Source organism: Carcharodon carcharias, chromosome 20, assembly GCF_017639515.1.
Source record: "Carcharodon carcharias isolate sCarCar2 chromosome 20, sCarCar2.pri, whole genome shotgun sequence".
Classification (NCBI taxonomy): Eukaryota; Metazoa; Chordata; class Chondrichthyes; order Lamniformes; family Lamnidae; genus Carcharodon; species Carcharodon carcharias.
This window is the reverse complement of record NC_054486.1, coordinates 98,713,677-98,729,818: the sequence shown is the minus strand read 5'-3', so window position 1 is coordinate 98,729,818 and position 16,142 is coordinate 98,713,677. Positions and strand designations below refer to the sequence as shown.

General features: G+C 42.1%; 1 protein-coding gene across 1 annotated transcript in view; it reads right to left on the bottom strand.

The window, feature by feature from the left end:
• The window catches only part of LOC121292264 (latent-transforming growth factor beta-binding protein 2-like), a 658,547-nt gene that overhangs the window by 110,389 nt on the left and 532,016 nt on the right, over positions 1-16,142 (bottom strand). The window contains exon 26 of the mRNA XM_041214068.1: positions 13,544-13,672. Coding sequence (XP_041070002.1) covers positions 13,544-13,672 — 129 coding nt within the window. The remainder of the gene's footprint in view (positions 1-13,543; positions 13,673-16,142) is intronic.

Sequence of the window (16,142 nt, the reverse complement as noted above, 5' to 3'; positions counted from 1 at the left end):
AGGGGTAATATATTAGCTTGGACAGAGGATTGGCTAACCAACAGAAAGCAGAGAGTCAGGATAAATGGGTCTTTTTCTGGATGGCAGGCTGTAACTAGTGGGATGCCACAGGGTTCAGTGCTTGGGCCCCTACTATTTACAATCTATATTAATAACTTGGATTCAGAGATAGAAGGTACTTTAGCTAAATTTGCAGATGACACCAAAATAGGTGGGAAAGTAAGTTGCAATGAAGAAATAAGAAGTTTACAAATGGATATGGACAGGTTAGATGAATGGGCCAAAATTTGGCAGATGGAGTTTAACGTGGATAAACGTGAGGTTATCCATTTTGGTCAGAAGAATAAAAAGGCGACTCATTATTTAAATGGAGAGAAACTTCAGAATGCTTCAGTGCAGAGGGATCTAGGTGTCCTCGTGCATGAATTGCTGAAATCTAGTATGCAGGTACAGCAGGCAATAAGAAAGACAAATGGAATTTTGGCATTCATTGCTAAAGGAACAGAGTATACAAATAGGGGAGTGTTGTTGCAACTGTACAAGGGATTGGTGAGACTACACCTGGCGTACTGTGCATAGTTTTGGTCCCCTTACTTGAGGAAGGATGTAGTTGCATTGAAGGCTGTTCAGAGTAGGTTCACTAGATTGATTCCAGAGATGCGGGGCTTGTCTTATAAGGAGAGATTGAACAGTTTAGGCCTATACTCACTAGAGTTCAGAAGGGTAAGAGGAGATCTAACTGAGGTATATAAGATGCTAAAGGGGATAGACAAAGTAGACGTAGAGCAGATGTTTCTCCTTGTGGGACATTCTAGAACGAGAGGCCATAGTTTTAGGCTAAAGGGTGGTAAATTTAAATCAGAGATGAGGAGGAATTACTTTTCTCAGAGGGTTGTGAAACTGTGGAATTCACTACCTCAGAGTGCAGTGGATGCAGGGATGCTGAATAAATTTAAGGAGGAGATAGACACATTTTTAATTAGTGACGGGTTGAAAGGTTATGGGGAGAGGATGGGAAATTAGTATTGAGGCTGAAATGAGATCAGCAGTGATCGTGTTGAATGGTGGGGCAGGCTCGAGGGGCTGAATTGCCTAATCTTGCTCCTAGTTCTTATGTTCTTATGTTTACGTAATAAAAGCTTTAGGAAATCTCATCCTGCTCATGGATGAGGTTTCCTGAAAAATGTGAAGGCTGCTTGGCATTTCCATCGGCCCATCAACCTTAAGGTTGGACGGGCAGTGTTAACAATTACATCAATTACTTCCTTAACGGCCTTAATAGGCTGTTTACATATAACGAAATATCGCGGGACTGCGCGATAACGTCAGGTCGTACACACGACGTCATTGCGCATCATTTTATGCGTCAGCATATCGGGCCTGCCGCTGCACACTGACAGAAAAATCCTGCCCCGAGTGAATATTTTCCTCCCTTTAAAGATTGCTGGTTAAGCCACTTTATATTTAGTTGTTTAGTTCACTCGCATTTCCCCCAACTTAGTCTACTGTATTCGTTGCTCCCAATGTGGTCTCCTCTACATTGGAGAGACCAAACGTAAACTGGGCGACTACTTTACAGAACACCTGCGGTCTGTCCGCAAGAATGACCCAAACCTCCCTGTCGCTTGCCATTTTAACACTCCACCCTGCTCTCTTGCCCACATGTCTGTCCTTGGCTTGCTGCATTGTTCCAGTGAGGCCCAAAGCAAACTGGAGGAACAACACCTCATCTTCTGACTAGGCACTTTACAGCCTTCCAGACTGAATATTGAATTCAACAACTTTAGGTCCTGAACTCCCTCCTCCATCCCCACCGCCTTTCTGTTTCTTCCCCCTTCCTTTTGTTTTTTCCAATAAATTATATCAATTTTTCTTTTCCCACCTATTTCCATTATTTTTAAATCTTTTATGCTCCCCCCACCCCCACTAGAGCTATACCTTAATTCCCCAACCATCCATTCTTAATTAGCACATTCGCTTAGATATATATCACCAACTTCAACACCTATGTGTTCTTTTGTTCTGTTGTCTGTGACATCTTTTGACGATCTGCTTCTATCACTGCTTGCTTGTCCCTACAACAACACCCCCACCCCTCCACCTCTCTTCCCCTCCCAACACACACACCTTAAACCAGCTTATATTTCACCCCTTCCTTGGATTCACTTAGTTCTGTTGAAGGGTCATGAGGACTCGAAACTCTTTTCTTCTCCGCCGATGCTGCCAGACCTGCTGAGTTTTTCCAGGTAATTCTGTTTTTGTTTTATATGGCAAGCAGGGGGCGGGGCCCACTCACCGACACATAAAATGACGCACAGTGATGTCAGGCGGAATTCCCGACGTCACCACGCCCCATTTAAATTTTCCGGTAGGTGGGGGTGCAACAAAATCAGCTGCGCGCCCACCGACTTGTCAATGGCCAATTGAGGCCATTGGCAGAGTCAATGAACTAACTAGTGGACCTGCCCGTCTAACCTTAAGGTTGGCGGGCAGGTCAGGAGCCCCGGCAGGAATTAGAAAAAGCATGAAACCTCATCCACGGGTGGGATGAGGTTTCATGTAGGTTTTCAAAAATTTTAATAAAGTTTTAGTAAAAATTATGGACATGTCCCAACTCATGTGACAGTGTCACATAAGGGGACATGTTAGGGAAATTTTATTATTCTATTTTTAGTTTTTTTACACTTAGAGCCGATCTCCCTGAGGCAGCACTTAGCCTCAGGGAGATGAGTGCGCTCATTCGTACGCATGCACGAAAGAGCGCACTCTCAATTTTGGGACTCCCCCCCCCCCCCCTGCACAGGGAGCGCACAGCACTTCTGTGCGGATGCCACACTGGGTGGGCCTTAATCGGCTCACCCACGTAAAATGGTGCCGTGTTCCCGATCGGGGACGCCGATCAGAAGCACGTCAATGCACGCCCACCCCTCAACTTCGCCCCCGACGGGGGGAAAATCCTGCCCCATGATACGATCCAAGGATGGAGGTATAGTGGTACTGTTACTGGATAAGTAACTCCAGATGCATAGGCTAATGCTCCAAGGAAACAGGTTCAAACACCACCACAGCAGCATGCAGAATTTAAATTCAGTTAATTAATAAGTTGGGCATTAAAAGCTAGTTGAATTGTCACAAAAACCCATCAAGTTAATTATGCCCTTTAGAGAAGGGAATCTGTTGTCTTTACCTGGTCTGGCTTACATATGATTCCAGACCCTCACAATATGTTTGACTCTTAACTGCCCTCTGAAATGGCCTGGCAAGCCACTCAGTTGTATAGAACCGCTACAGAAAAGTCAAAAGAAATTAAACTGGATGGACTACCTGGGCTACCTGACGGAAAAACCTACTTGACCCCACCATCACCAATCTCTGTCGCAGAGGCATCTGTCTATGACAGAATTGTTAGAAGTGACCACCACACAGTCCTTGTGGAGACAAAGTCCTGTCACTGAGGACAGCCTCCATCATGCTGTGTGGCACTACCACTGTGCTAAATGGGATAGATTCAGAACAGATCTAGCTGCTCACAACTGGGCATCCATATGGTGCTGTGGGCCATCAGCAGCAGCAGAATTGTATTTCACCACAATTTATAATTTCATGGCCCAGTATATGTCTCACCCTGCTATTACCATCAAGTGAGGGGATTAACTCTGGTTCAATAGGGAGGATGCCAGCATGCCAGAAAAGCACCAGGCATATGTAAAAATGAAGTGCCAACCTGGTGAAGCTACAACACAGGACTACATGCATGCCAAACAGTAGATGCAGCAAGCGATACACAGACCTAAGTGATCCTAAAACCTACAGATAAAAGCTCTGCAGTCCTGCCACATCCATTCATCAATGGTGGCACATATATGAACATACGAATTAGAAGCAGGAGTAGGCCATTCGGCCCTTTGAGCCTGCTCTACTATTTGATAAGATCATGACTGATCTGATTGTGGCCTCAACTCTACTTTCCTGTCCACTCTCTATACCTTTTGACTTCCATGTCAATCAAGAATCTGGATAGGTCAGTGATAGGTGAGGGCTAAGGACAGATTGACAAAGATGGCATGGACACAAGACAAAGAGAGTGTTAATGGTAGTGGTAATGGCAAAAGAAGATCTCTCCTTAGCCCCCACCTATTGCTGACCTTCTATCCAGCTTCACCTGTTCCACCCGCCCTTAAACGGTCTAAATTTCATCACATTTCTACTTCTCTTTAGCTCTGAAGGAGAGTCGTACGGACTTGAAATGGTAACTCTGTATCTCTCTCCTCAGATGCTGTCAGACCTGCTGAGTTTTTCCAGCAATTTCTGTTTCTATTTCAGATTTCCAGCATCCGCAGTATTTTGCTTTTATCTCATAGTTTAAATTGTGTTAGTTCAAAGGAGGATATATGCAGGTTGTAAAAAGTTGTAAGGAAGTGAGATAAAGATAGGGTAAGTTTGTTTTTACAAGTCTAAGAGCTAAAGTAAAGAATAATTTAATCAATTCTTGGAAGAAAGCATTTAAGAGGCTGGTTGAAACAATATCAAGATCAAAGAGAAGGAATGCATTTAAGGAAATACTGAAGCCTATGTGAAGGGGTAGCTGCTTAAATCTCCCAGAAGACAGCAGTATAGCTGGGTAGAACTTCAAGAAGACAGTGTGAACAAGGCCCGACCTGAAGGCTCAGTTGCTATCAGCCTCAGAGGACCCCCCCACCCCCCTCCAGGGAAATGGGCACAGTATGGTAAAAATTACTGTAATTCTATAGATTTTAAAATCTATAAGGACAGCTGCTGAACAGAAAAGGGAAAGATTAGCTCTGAGGGTAGTTAAGATTTGTTGAATTGTTTTAGGAAGTCCTGCTTACTTACAAGCCATTCTTGTGTTTAAGTGTAATTGTGTTTTCTTTTAATAAATGTTTACTTTACTATAAAATCAGCACAAGTAGTCGGCGAAATCATTTCCTGATTTCAGAACAGCTCCTCCTACTATACAAATTACAAAATCCATTTTGGCAGCTGTTTCAAGTTTCCCTCTGGGATTTGAGCAGCTTGGCATTTACCATCCGCCGTACCATAACACCTTTAAATTCAACAGCATTATGGTATCTGAATCCCCCACAGTCAATCCTGTGAGTTACCACTGACCAGAAACCTAACTGGACTAGCCATATAACTACTTTGGCTACAAAAGCAGGTCAGAAGCTGGGAATTTTATGGCAAGGAATTCACCTCCTGACTCCCCAAAGCTTGTCCACCATCTACAAGGCACAAGTCAGGAATGTGATGGAATACTCTCCACTTGCCTGGATGAATGTGGCTCCAACAGCACTTAAGGAGCTCAATACATCCAGGACAAAGCAGCCCATTTGATCGGCATCCCATTCACCACCTTAAAGGTTTAGCCCCTCCACCACCAACGCACAGTAATGTCAGTGTGCACCATCTACAAGATGCTCTGTAGCAACTCAGCAGCTTCAACAGTAGCTTCCAATCTGCAACCTCTACCACCTAGAAGAACAAAGGCAACAGATGCATTTGCACACTGTCACCTGCAAGTTCCCCACCAAGATTATTATGAATGAGGAAGGCCATTTGGCCCATTTTTGTTGATCTGCCCAGAAAGACCCTAAAGTTCCCCTATTTGCACAATTGTTTCTTAAATAATTACAAGGATATTGGGCAGAATCCTGTATACTTAGTCCCTGCCGCAACTGCAGGACCATTTTTGGATTAGGAAGTTGATTTCCTAATGGGCGCATTAGCCAATGGTTATTTTTCCCAGAGCCACTGCATTATCATCACGCGTCTGAGTTGTCCGACCAGCTAGGGAAGGTGGCTGGGCTGACACAGCCGTTCTGTCAAAGGGAGGATTTCCACTGAAAGGGATTATGATACGGGTTACAAGGGTTGACCCATACTTCAATTTTTGTGGTTGCAGTGGAGTAGAACTGACAAGGTTGTGCCCAGGCCTCTCACACTCTTATCTGGAGATCCAGCTGCAGGATCAGAGAGGCTGCAGTGAGGTGAGCTCTCCCAAGGTCAGGAGGAAGGGACAACCTCTCCAAACAAGCAGGCATGGATGAAAGTGGCCAAGGAAGTCAGCAGCAGAATTGTGGTCCATACAACCTGGAGACAGTGCACCAATTCACGTCACATGAATTCATTAGCTAGGGACGGAAGTTTAGAGTAGGGACCGAAGGCAATGTGCGGCTTTTCCAATATTTAATTGGTGGAAGTTTCTGCTCATCCAGTACTGAATGTTGGATAAGCAGTCTGATAATTTAGCAACATGGAGGAGGAAAGAGAGATGATAAGAGGTAGAGCTGGTTGTCATTAGTGTACATGTGAAAACTAATGCTATGCTTTTGGATTATGTCACTGAGGGAGAGGGGGTAGGTGAGAAATAGGAGGAGGGCAAGGATGGATGCTTCAGGAACATGAGAAGCAAAGGTGCAGGAAGGGGAGGAGAAGCCATTGCAAGTGATACTCTGCAAAGGAGGCTTTTGGTTTCAAACTATAATATGGTCACAGTCAATGCGCTCTCTGAGCTGTATGACCGCACAGCAACCAGAAGTTTCCAGCAGGCCAAGTACAAATTGGCCCCTTTTGTTGCAGTGCATGCACAGTCAAACAAAAAAACTGTTCTATGCTATGATTTCCAAGTTGGATAAAAGTTGGATTATAATTTAGAAAAGGACAATCAGGAATTGAAGCACGATTCTATATCATTAGAAGAATTTCACATTTGAGACAAAAATAATAATTCAAATGGAATCCACATGACAATGGTGAACTAAACTTGAAGTATATAACATTACTCCACAGACATTCTGGGACAGCCCTTCTGGGAGGTAATGAGGTCAAATTTAGTAAAATGTACGCTGGCATCATTATCCAAAAATCTTTGAAAACACATGAAAGTATATTTCCCGTTTAGAATTAAAGAACAGGACAGCACAGAAGGTGGTCATTCAGCCCATCGAGTCTGTGCCAGTTCTTTCGAAGAGCAATTCTGTTAGTACCATACCTCAGCTCTTTCCCCATATGCAATGTTTTCTCCTTCAAGTATTCACCGAATTCTCTTCTTAAGGCCACTATTGAATTTGCATCCATTATCCTATCAGGTACTTCATTCCAAATCCAAACCACTTGTTCTGTAAAAATGTTTTTCTTCAAATTGTCGATAGTTCTTTTGCCAATCAACTTAAATCTGCCCACTGGTTATCGACCCTTAAAGTTTCACATTATTTAGTCCATCAAAATGCTTCATAATTTCAAATACCTCTAACTTAGACTTCTCTGCTCAAGAGCTACCCCAATTTATCCAGTCCATTTACTGAACTGTAATCCCTCATCCTTGGATCCAAGCTAATAAATCTCTTCTGTTCCCTTTCCAATGCTTTCACATCCTTCCTGAAGTGTGGTGTCCAGAATTGGATACTATACTCCAGCTAGGGTCAAATTAATGTTTTCGATTGGTTTAGCATAACTTCCTGGATTTTGTACTCTATGCTTCTATTTACAACTCCAAGGGTCCCATATGATTTATCAACTGCTTTGTTAACCTGTACTGCCACCTTCAAAGATTTGGACACAAACATCCTCAGGTCTCTCTGTCCTTGCACCACCTTTAAAATTGTAACATTTAGCATGTATTATTCGCCCTAATTCTTCCTAACAAAATGTGTCACTCCACACATTTCTGCATTGAATTTCATCCACTATGTGTCTACCCATTCCACCAGCCTATGTCCTTTTGAAGTCTATTATTGTCTTTTTCACTGTTTACTGTATTTCCAAGTTGAAATTTACCCCATAGCCCCAAATCCAAGTCACTGATGTAATTGAAAAACAGTGATGGTTTACATATTGAATCTTGGGAATAGCAGAGTATATACTTCCTTCCAGTTCAAAAGCAGTCATTCACAACTGTTTTCTATCCTTTAGTCATTTTTATCTGCCCTTATGGAATCTATGCTGACTCTCCTTTGTTAATCCATACTTGTCCAAATGGGCCATCTATCCAAAAGCAGTCTGGAAGACAGTGACAGAAATAAAACCAAAAATGGAATAAAGCAACATGTAAATTCTTAAAAAAAAGAACAGAAGCACAATGAGGTGACAAAGCCAGAGTGGAGAAGAATACAAAGTGAAATATTTTAGCCACTATCTCAAAAAGGCAATTGCACTCAAACATGAATATGAAGGAAGTGCTTAATTTCAACTTCTTTCCTTGCCCTATATCTGGAATTCAGCTAATCAGTTGAATGATCTGATATGCAGAAGTTATAGTGAAAAGCAAAAATGGGAGAGAGTTATATCCAAGGATTAAGATTAGCAACTGACCTGCAATAAAGCACATTGACAATGCAAACCAAATAGAAGGGCACAATTAGCTGTTACTAGAAGCTTAAAACAAATAACATTTTACAATTGAATAGCAATAAAAAGATCAATCTGTGTTATTATAAACTAAAGAGTGTTACTTGTTGAATATCCATGGCTAAATTCATTAATAATCATTGTTATAAATATATAGCTGTTTAAGGTAACTCTTGGGTTCAGTGGTCAGTCGGTCCTGTAATGGGTCTGAGCATGTTACTTTAATGGGTGTTGACTCGCATTGCCTTATAACTGCTTATTACAAGGCCTGGGAGAGTAACAGAAGAACCTGCTTAAAATCTGGAGGGATATTCATGACTTGCAGACATATTTCTTCAGTATTTCCGATGGCAGATCAAGTTAACACTTGATGAGGTGACATTTGGTTTGAGTCATAAACTGCTTTAATTCACAGAATAATTCAACTGGTAGAACATATGCTTGTGGAAATTATACAAATAAAGAATGTGCAACACTATCCCGCTTTAAGGTAACATGCACTTTAATGGATTGTCTTATTTAACTTAAATAGAATAAATCCTCTGCTTTCTACAAACACAGTGGATTTTGCTGCCTGATTAGTTTTGCAGTCCTATTTCCAAATAAGCATAGACTGCCTTTTTATGGTGTTTAAGATTGTGCTATTTTCCAGGCAATTCAATTATCTTTCAATCTCAGGTTGAGTATATTTTATAAGTACATTTTGAAGTAGGGTTTCATTATCAGGATGACCACCTCAGCAGGTCATGCCTGGTTTAGCTAGCGCTACAATATAAATGGTGGCAGAATGTGGATATTAGTCTGTGATGCTGACATAATTGAAGCAGAGCAAAAGTAGGGTGTTCTATCCTGAAGAGGAGGGTAAATGTGTTTTCTAATTCATCTCATTCCAATTTTGCTTTCCAACAAATAGAAGGGTGTAAACTATTTATCACTTATGGAGACATCAAGTTGCTTATGGTTAGGACTCTGGGAAAAATAACTTCCAAATAGCTTATTAAATACTTTTCATCTGAATTCAGATTCCCAACCCAGCACGAGGCTTTCCTGAGAAACTAAGCCCTTTGAAGAAAGCTATAAGACAAAGTAAGTTTTAAAATAACTCATAGTTAAGATAATAAAGACAAAAATGCCCAAAAAATCCTGAAATGTGACATTGCTCTAGGTGGAAAAATCTCTTGTTGCAACAACATATTTAAAATATCACAATTTGGCTATTTGACAGTACACTGAGATCACATAAGTTTGGCCAGAGAAACATCCAGCATTGTTTTTGCAAGGCGACTCTGGCAATTTGCTCACTTCTAAAATTACACGACACTAAATTAATGACCTCATGAAAGTTGCAGAGTACGTTAAGCCTGGACTGTGCAGTGCAGCTGAAATTGCCATGTATGTGTGTCTGCTATTCCCATTTATATGTTGTTATGATTTGAAACATTTTTTATCATCAAAATGTATTCCCAGAAATTTTTACAAATTGCAACTTCGACGTGTATTTCCTTTTGAAGTTTACAAGAGGTTCAACATTTCATTTCCTCTGACTGCTGAATTTGTATTAAGCTTCTAATATTCTTCAAATATAGGGGATAACTGTAAAACTGCATGGCAGTGACTGCAGTGCATAGGGTCAAAAAGAGTTAGGGCAGGATTTTCGGATCATCGGATGGGTGGGCCCAGGAGCGGTTGGGAAACGGTCCCTGCCCGTGATCGGCCCCTGCCCGCGATTTCACGCTGGCTGGCCAATTAACAACCAGCTAGCATGAAACACGCACTAAAAGGCTCAGTGCTGCTGGCGTGGGGGCGGGAGGAGGGTGAGCGCTGAAGTCTGCGCTTGTGCGAGGGAGCATGCATTGAACGCTACCTTAAGGCAGAGAGGTGCCTCAGGGAGCTGAAGAATTTTGAAATCAAAAATAAAGATTTTGAAAACCTGAAAAAAATGTCCCCACATAGGACTCACTCACATGAACATAAACATAATAAAAATTATGTCAAAATGTTTTTTTTAAAATTAATGTCGGAAATCTCATTCTGCCTGTGGATGAGGTTTCCTCAAAAATGCAAAGGCCGCCTGGCCAATTCGGCCGCCCGCCAACCATAAGGTTGGACAGGCAACAAAAAAATCACTGTTAATTAATACTTTAATGGCCTCTTCATTGCCCATGGTTGTGCTGCCAACTCTCGCATGCACCCGCCAACCAAAATATCGTGTGAGTGCGCGAGGACATCGGGACACTCGCCCAAAATCATTGCACGCTATTTTACGTCCAATCGGGTCAGGTTGTGCTTGCCCGCGGGATGTAAAATTCTGCCCTTAGGCATAAACAGAAGCAAAAGTAAAAGATGCATGTAGGTGAAGGAGAAAGACAAGTGTGAAAGAAAATGGCACAAAGCTGAAAAATCCAGGAAGGCAAAAGAAACACAAGCTGGACAATGAAGTTTGTCAATATGAAAGAGGGGAAATAAACCCAACATTTTTCTTTAATGCCACTAAAACATGCCATTGTCCAATTTATGCCAATCTATCACAGTCATCACCAAGGTATAGCAAACTACTTCAAAGTTCTGGCTGAGCCTGTCATCTGAACTCTAAATCAGAAGAGATACTAGGGATGAAACTGGATTTTCATGGTCGAATAAAATGGGTGATATCAAATTGGCAGCCTTTTTTACATCACCATGGCTGAGTTTTCATCTTTATTGAAGTCAAAAACATACTATCACCCATTTCCCTCCACTGCCAAAGAGCAATGCTACCTTCATTGTTGGCACAATGGCCAAAATAAAATTTTACTTGCAGCCAAATCCAGTTAGAAACATGGAAAATAGGAGCAGAAGTAGGACATTCTGCCCTTTGAGTCTGCTCCGCCATTCAATATGATCATGGCTGATCCTCTATCTCAAAGCCGTACTCCCCCACTCTCCCCATACCCCTTGATGCCTGTAGAGTCCAGAAATCTATCGATTTCCTTCTTGAATATATTCAGTGACAAGGCCTCCATAGTCTTCTGTGGTAGAGAATTCCATAGTGAAGAAGTTTCTCCTCATCTCAGTCCTAAAAGATCTACCCTGTATCCTGAGACAGTGAACCCCCAAAGGAAATATCATCCATGCGTCCAATCTGCTATCCCTGTCAGAATTTTATATGTTTCAGTGAGATCTCCTCTAATTCTCCTAAACTCCATTGTCTCCTCAATCTCTCCTCACGCAATAATCCTACCATCCCAGGAGTCAGCCTGGTGAACCTTGGCTACAAATATATGGCAAGTATATCCATTCTCAGGTTAGGAACTGCCAACATTACTTCAGTTGTGGTCTCACCAAGCTTCTCATGGGATGTGGGCGTCACCGGCCAGGCCAGCATTTATTGCCCATCCCCAATTTCCCTTGTTCAGGGGGCATTCAAGAGTCAACTGCATTGTGGTGGGTCTGGAATCCAGATAAGGACAGTAGATTTCCTTCTAAAGGGGCATTAGTGAACCAGATGAGTTTTTACGACAATCAACAATGGTTTCATGGTCATCCTTAGACTTTTAATTCCAGATTTTTATTGAATTCAAATTCCATCATCTGCTGTGGTGGGATTCAAGCCTGGGTTTACTGGATTACTAGTCCAGTGACAATACCACTACGCCACTACCTCCCCTGCAGTAAAACACCCTTGCTGCTATACGCAAATCCTCTCGCAATGAAGGCCAACATACCATTTGTCTTCTTAACTGTTTGCTGCACTTGCATGCTTGCTTTCACTGATTGGCATACAAGGGCATCCAGATCTCTTTTACATCAACATTTCCCAATCTATCACTATTTAAATAATATTCTGCCATTCTGTTTTTCCTACTGAAGTGGATAACTTCACACTGATCCACATTATACTGCATTTGTCATGTATTTGCCCACTCAATCTGTTTAAACCTCCAACAAGCCTCTTAACATCCTCACCATTCACATCCTCACCAAATTTCTTGTCTTCAGCAAACTTGGAAATATTACATTTGGTTTTCTCATCCAAATCAGTGATATATATTATGAATAGCTGGGGCCCAAGCACTGATCACTGCGGTACCCCACGAGTCACCACCTGCCACTCTGAAAAAGGCCCATTTATTCCTACTCTGTTTCCTGTCTGTTAACCAATTCTTAATTCATGCCAATATATTACGCCTAATCTCATGTGCTTTAATTTTGCACACTAATCTCTTACATGGGACTTTATCAAAAACTTTCTGAAAATCCAAATACACCACATCCACTAGTTCTCCCTTATGTATTCTGTTAGTTACATCCTTAAAAAACTCCAGTAGGTTTGTCAAACATGATTTCCCTTTCACAAATCCATGTCGACTTTATCTAATCCTGTTTATATTTTCTAAGTGTTCTATTATCTCATTCTTTATAACAGACTCTAGCATTTTCCCTACTACTGATGTTAGGCTAACCAGCCAGTAATTTGCTGTTTTCTCTCTCCTTCCTTTTTTAAATAGTGAGGTTATATTTGCCACCCTCCAATTTGCTGGGACTGTTCCAGAGTCTACAGAATTTTGGAAGATGACAACTAACGCACCTACTATTTCCATGGCCACCTCCTTTTCTACCCTGGGATGTAGATTATTGGGATCTGGGGATTTATCGGCTTTCAGTTCCATTAATTTCTCCAGCTCTATTGTTTTAGTAATACTAATTTCCTTTAGTTACCCCTTCTCATTAGACCCTTGGTTCCCTAGCATTTCTGGGAAGTTATTTGTGTCATCCTCTGTGAAGACAGGGCTAAAGTAGATGCTTAATTGCTCAGCCATTTCCTTGTTCTCTATTATAAATTCTTCTGTTATGAACTGTAAGGGACCTACATTTGTCTTCTCTAATTTTTTTCTTTTTATATACTTAAAGAAGCTTTTACAGTCCATTATTATGTTCCTTGTAAGTTTACTTTCATACTCTATCTTTCTCCCCTTAATCAATCTCTTGGTCCTCCTTTGCTGAATTCTAAACTGCTTCCAATCCTCAGGCTTGCTACTTTTTCTTGCAACTTTATATGACTCCTCTTTGCATCTAATACTATCCTTAATTTCTTTTGTTAACCATGGTTGGGCCGTTTTTCCCATTGTCATATTATGTATTACATAAACCGTACAAAGTTTGACCACAGATACTTAAATATATCTAAGTATCTTACCTTCACAGGCCGTTCCATCAGTAGTAGTGGTATAGCCCTGAGCACAAAGACAGTAATAAGAGCCAGCTTCGTTGTTTATACATTCTCCATTTGGACCACAGATGTCGCTGGTCAAGCATTCATTAATATCTACGGAACAGAAAACACACTGCAGAAAGTATGATATTGACAGTGGAAGCTCAGTTACAGAAATATAAAAAAAAACTGAGACCAAATCGGGTTAAATTAAACTGGATCATTTAACCATCCAAATCTACCATTAGTATTTTTCATCACCATTTGTCACTTTTTCGGTAGTCTATTTAATAGAGCCACCTGCTGTTGTCCAATTCTCCATCTTAGGATAAGGAAAAGCAAATAGCCAGCACACCAATGAAAGTAAGCGTTTCTGTTTCACTGTGGATGAGATCTTTGTGGATAGCACATACATTGAGGTGGTCACACCATAGGTAACGAGTGCACAGGCAGAAAGGGAATGGGTGACCACCAGACAGAGTAAAAGCATTAGGCAGGTAGTGCAGGAGTTCCTAGGTCCATTTTACTCTCTAACAGGTGCTGCTGGTGGAGATGGTTTCTCAGGGAAATGCAGCAACAGCCAAGTCCATGGCACCATGAATGATTCAGCCAAACAGGGGTGGTGAAAAAAGAGTGGGAGAACAATAGTGATGGGGAATCCTATCGTAAGGGGAACAGGTAGACATTTCTGCAGCTGCAGACATGACACCAGGATGGTATATTGTCTCCCTGTTGCCTGGGTCAAGGAGGGTCACTGAGCAGCTACAGGACATTCTGAAGGGGCAGGGATGGACAGCCAGAGGTCATGGTCCATATTGATACCAACGACATAGGTAAAAAGAGGGATGAGGTCCTGAAAGCAGAATATAGAGAGCTAGGAAATAAATTAAAAAGCAGGACCTCAAAGGTAGTAATATCAGGGTTACTCCCAGTGCCACGTGCTAGTGAAATCAGGAATAAGAGAATAGACCAGATGAATGTATGGCTGGAGAGATGGTGTAGGAGGGAGGGATTTAAATTCTTGAGGCATTGGGACTGACTCTGGGGAAAATGGGACCAGTACAAGCTGGACAGGTTGCACTCGAGCACGACCCAGACCAATATCCTCACATGGGTGTTCACTAATAATGTCGACGGGAGTTTTTAAACGAAAGTCGCAGTTGGATGGGGACCTGAGTGGGGAGACACAAGAGAGGGAAACAAAGATAGGAATGAAAGACAGAAAAGTAGAAAGCAAAAGTTGAAGGCAGAGGAAACAAGGGCTAGCAGCTAATAGGGCCATAGTACTAAAGAAATATGTAAAAATATTAAAAAGACAAATTTAAAGGCACTGTATCTGAATGCATGGAGCATTCGCAATAAGGTAGATAAATTAACAGTGCAAATAGATGTAAATGGTTACAATATGATTGCAATTACAGAGACATGGGGAAAAGCTTTCCCCCCGTTGGGGGGGGAAGAGCAGGAGCAGGTTTGAGCAGATGGGCTCCTGATCGGTGCCCCTGATTGGGGGCTTGCCACCATTTTACGTGGGTGGGCCAATTAAGGCCAGCCCAGCGTGACATCCACCAGGAAGCGCTATGCGCTCCCTGTGTGGGCGGGGGGATTCCCTTAGCTGGGAGTGCGCTTTTTCGTGCATGCGCATGAAAGAGCATAGAGATCTCCCTGAGGCTAAGTGCTGCCTCAGGGAAATCGGCTCCGTTTTGAAATTTTTAATAAAGGAGTTTAAAAATTTTCCCTGCCATGTCCCTTGATGTGACACTGTCACATGAGTTGGGACATGTCCATAACTTTTATTGTAACCTTTCATTAAAATTTAAAAACCGTCATGAAACCTCAACTCGCTAGTGGATGAGGTTTCATGATTTTTCACAAGCCCGCCTGGACTCCCAGCCTGCCCACCAACCTTAAGGTTGGATGGGCAAGTCCATTAATGAGCTGAATTAGTTTCTTAATGGCCTTAATAAGCCGTTGACAGGTTAGTGGTTGCGCAGCCGACTTGGCTGCATGCCTGCTGACCTGAGGATGTAAATGACGCCGGGTGATGTTGGGAGTTCCACACAACGTCACCTCAAGTCGTTTTATGCGTCAGCGTGCGGGTCCCCCCCCCCTCCCCACTCACCAACAGAAAAATTCTGCCCATGGTTACAGGGTGACCAAGTCTGGGAACTGACTATCCAAGGGTACTCAATATTTAGGATGGACAGGCAAAAAGGAAAAGGAGGTGGTGTGGCATTTTTAGTTGAAGATGAAATCAGTGCAATAGTGAGAGAGGATATCGGCTCTGAAAATCTAGATGTGGAATCAGTCTGCATAGAGCTAAGAAGCAACAAGGGGCAGAAAACATTAGTGGGAGCTGACTGCAGGCCTTCAAACAGTAGTGGTAAGGTAGGGGATGGCATTAAGCAGGAAATTAGAGATCCATGTAACAAGGATGCTAAAATAATCATGGGTGACTTCAACCTTCATATAGATTGGGCAAACCAACTTAGCAATAATACTGTAGTGGATGAATTCATGGAGTGCGTATGAGATGGATTTTTAGACCAGTATGTTGAGGAACTAACTAGGGAACAGCTATCCT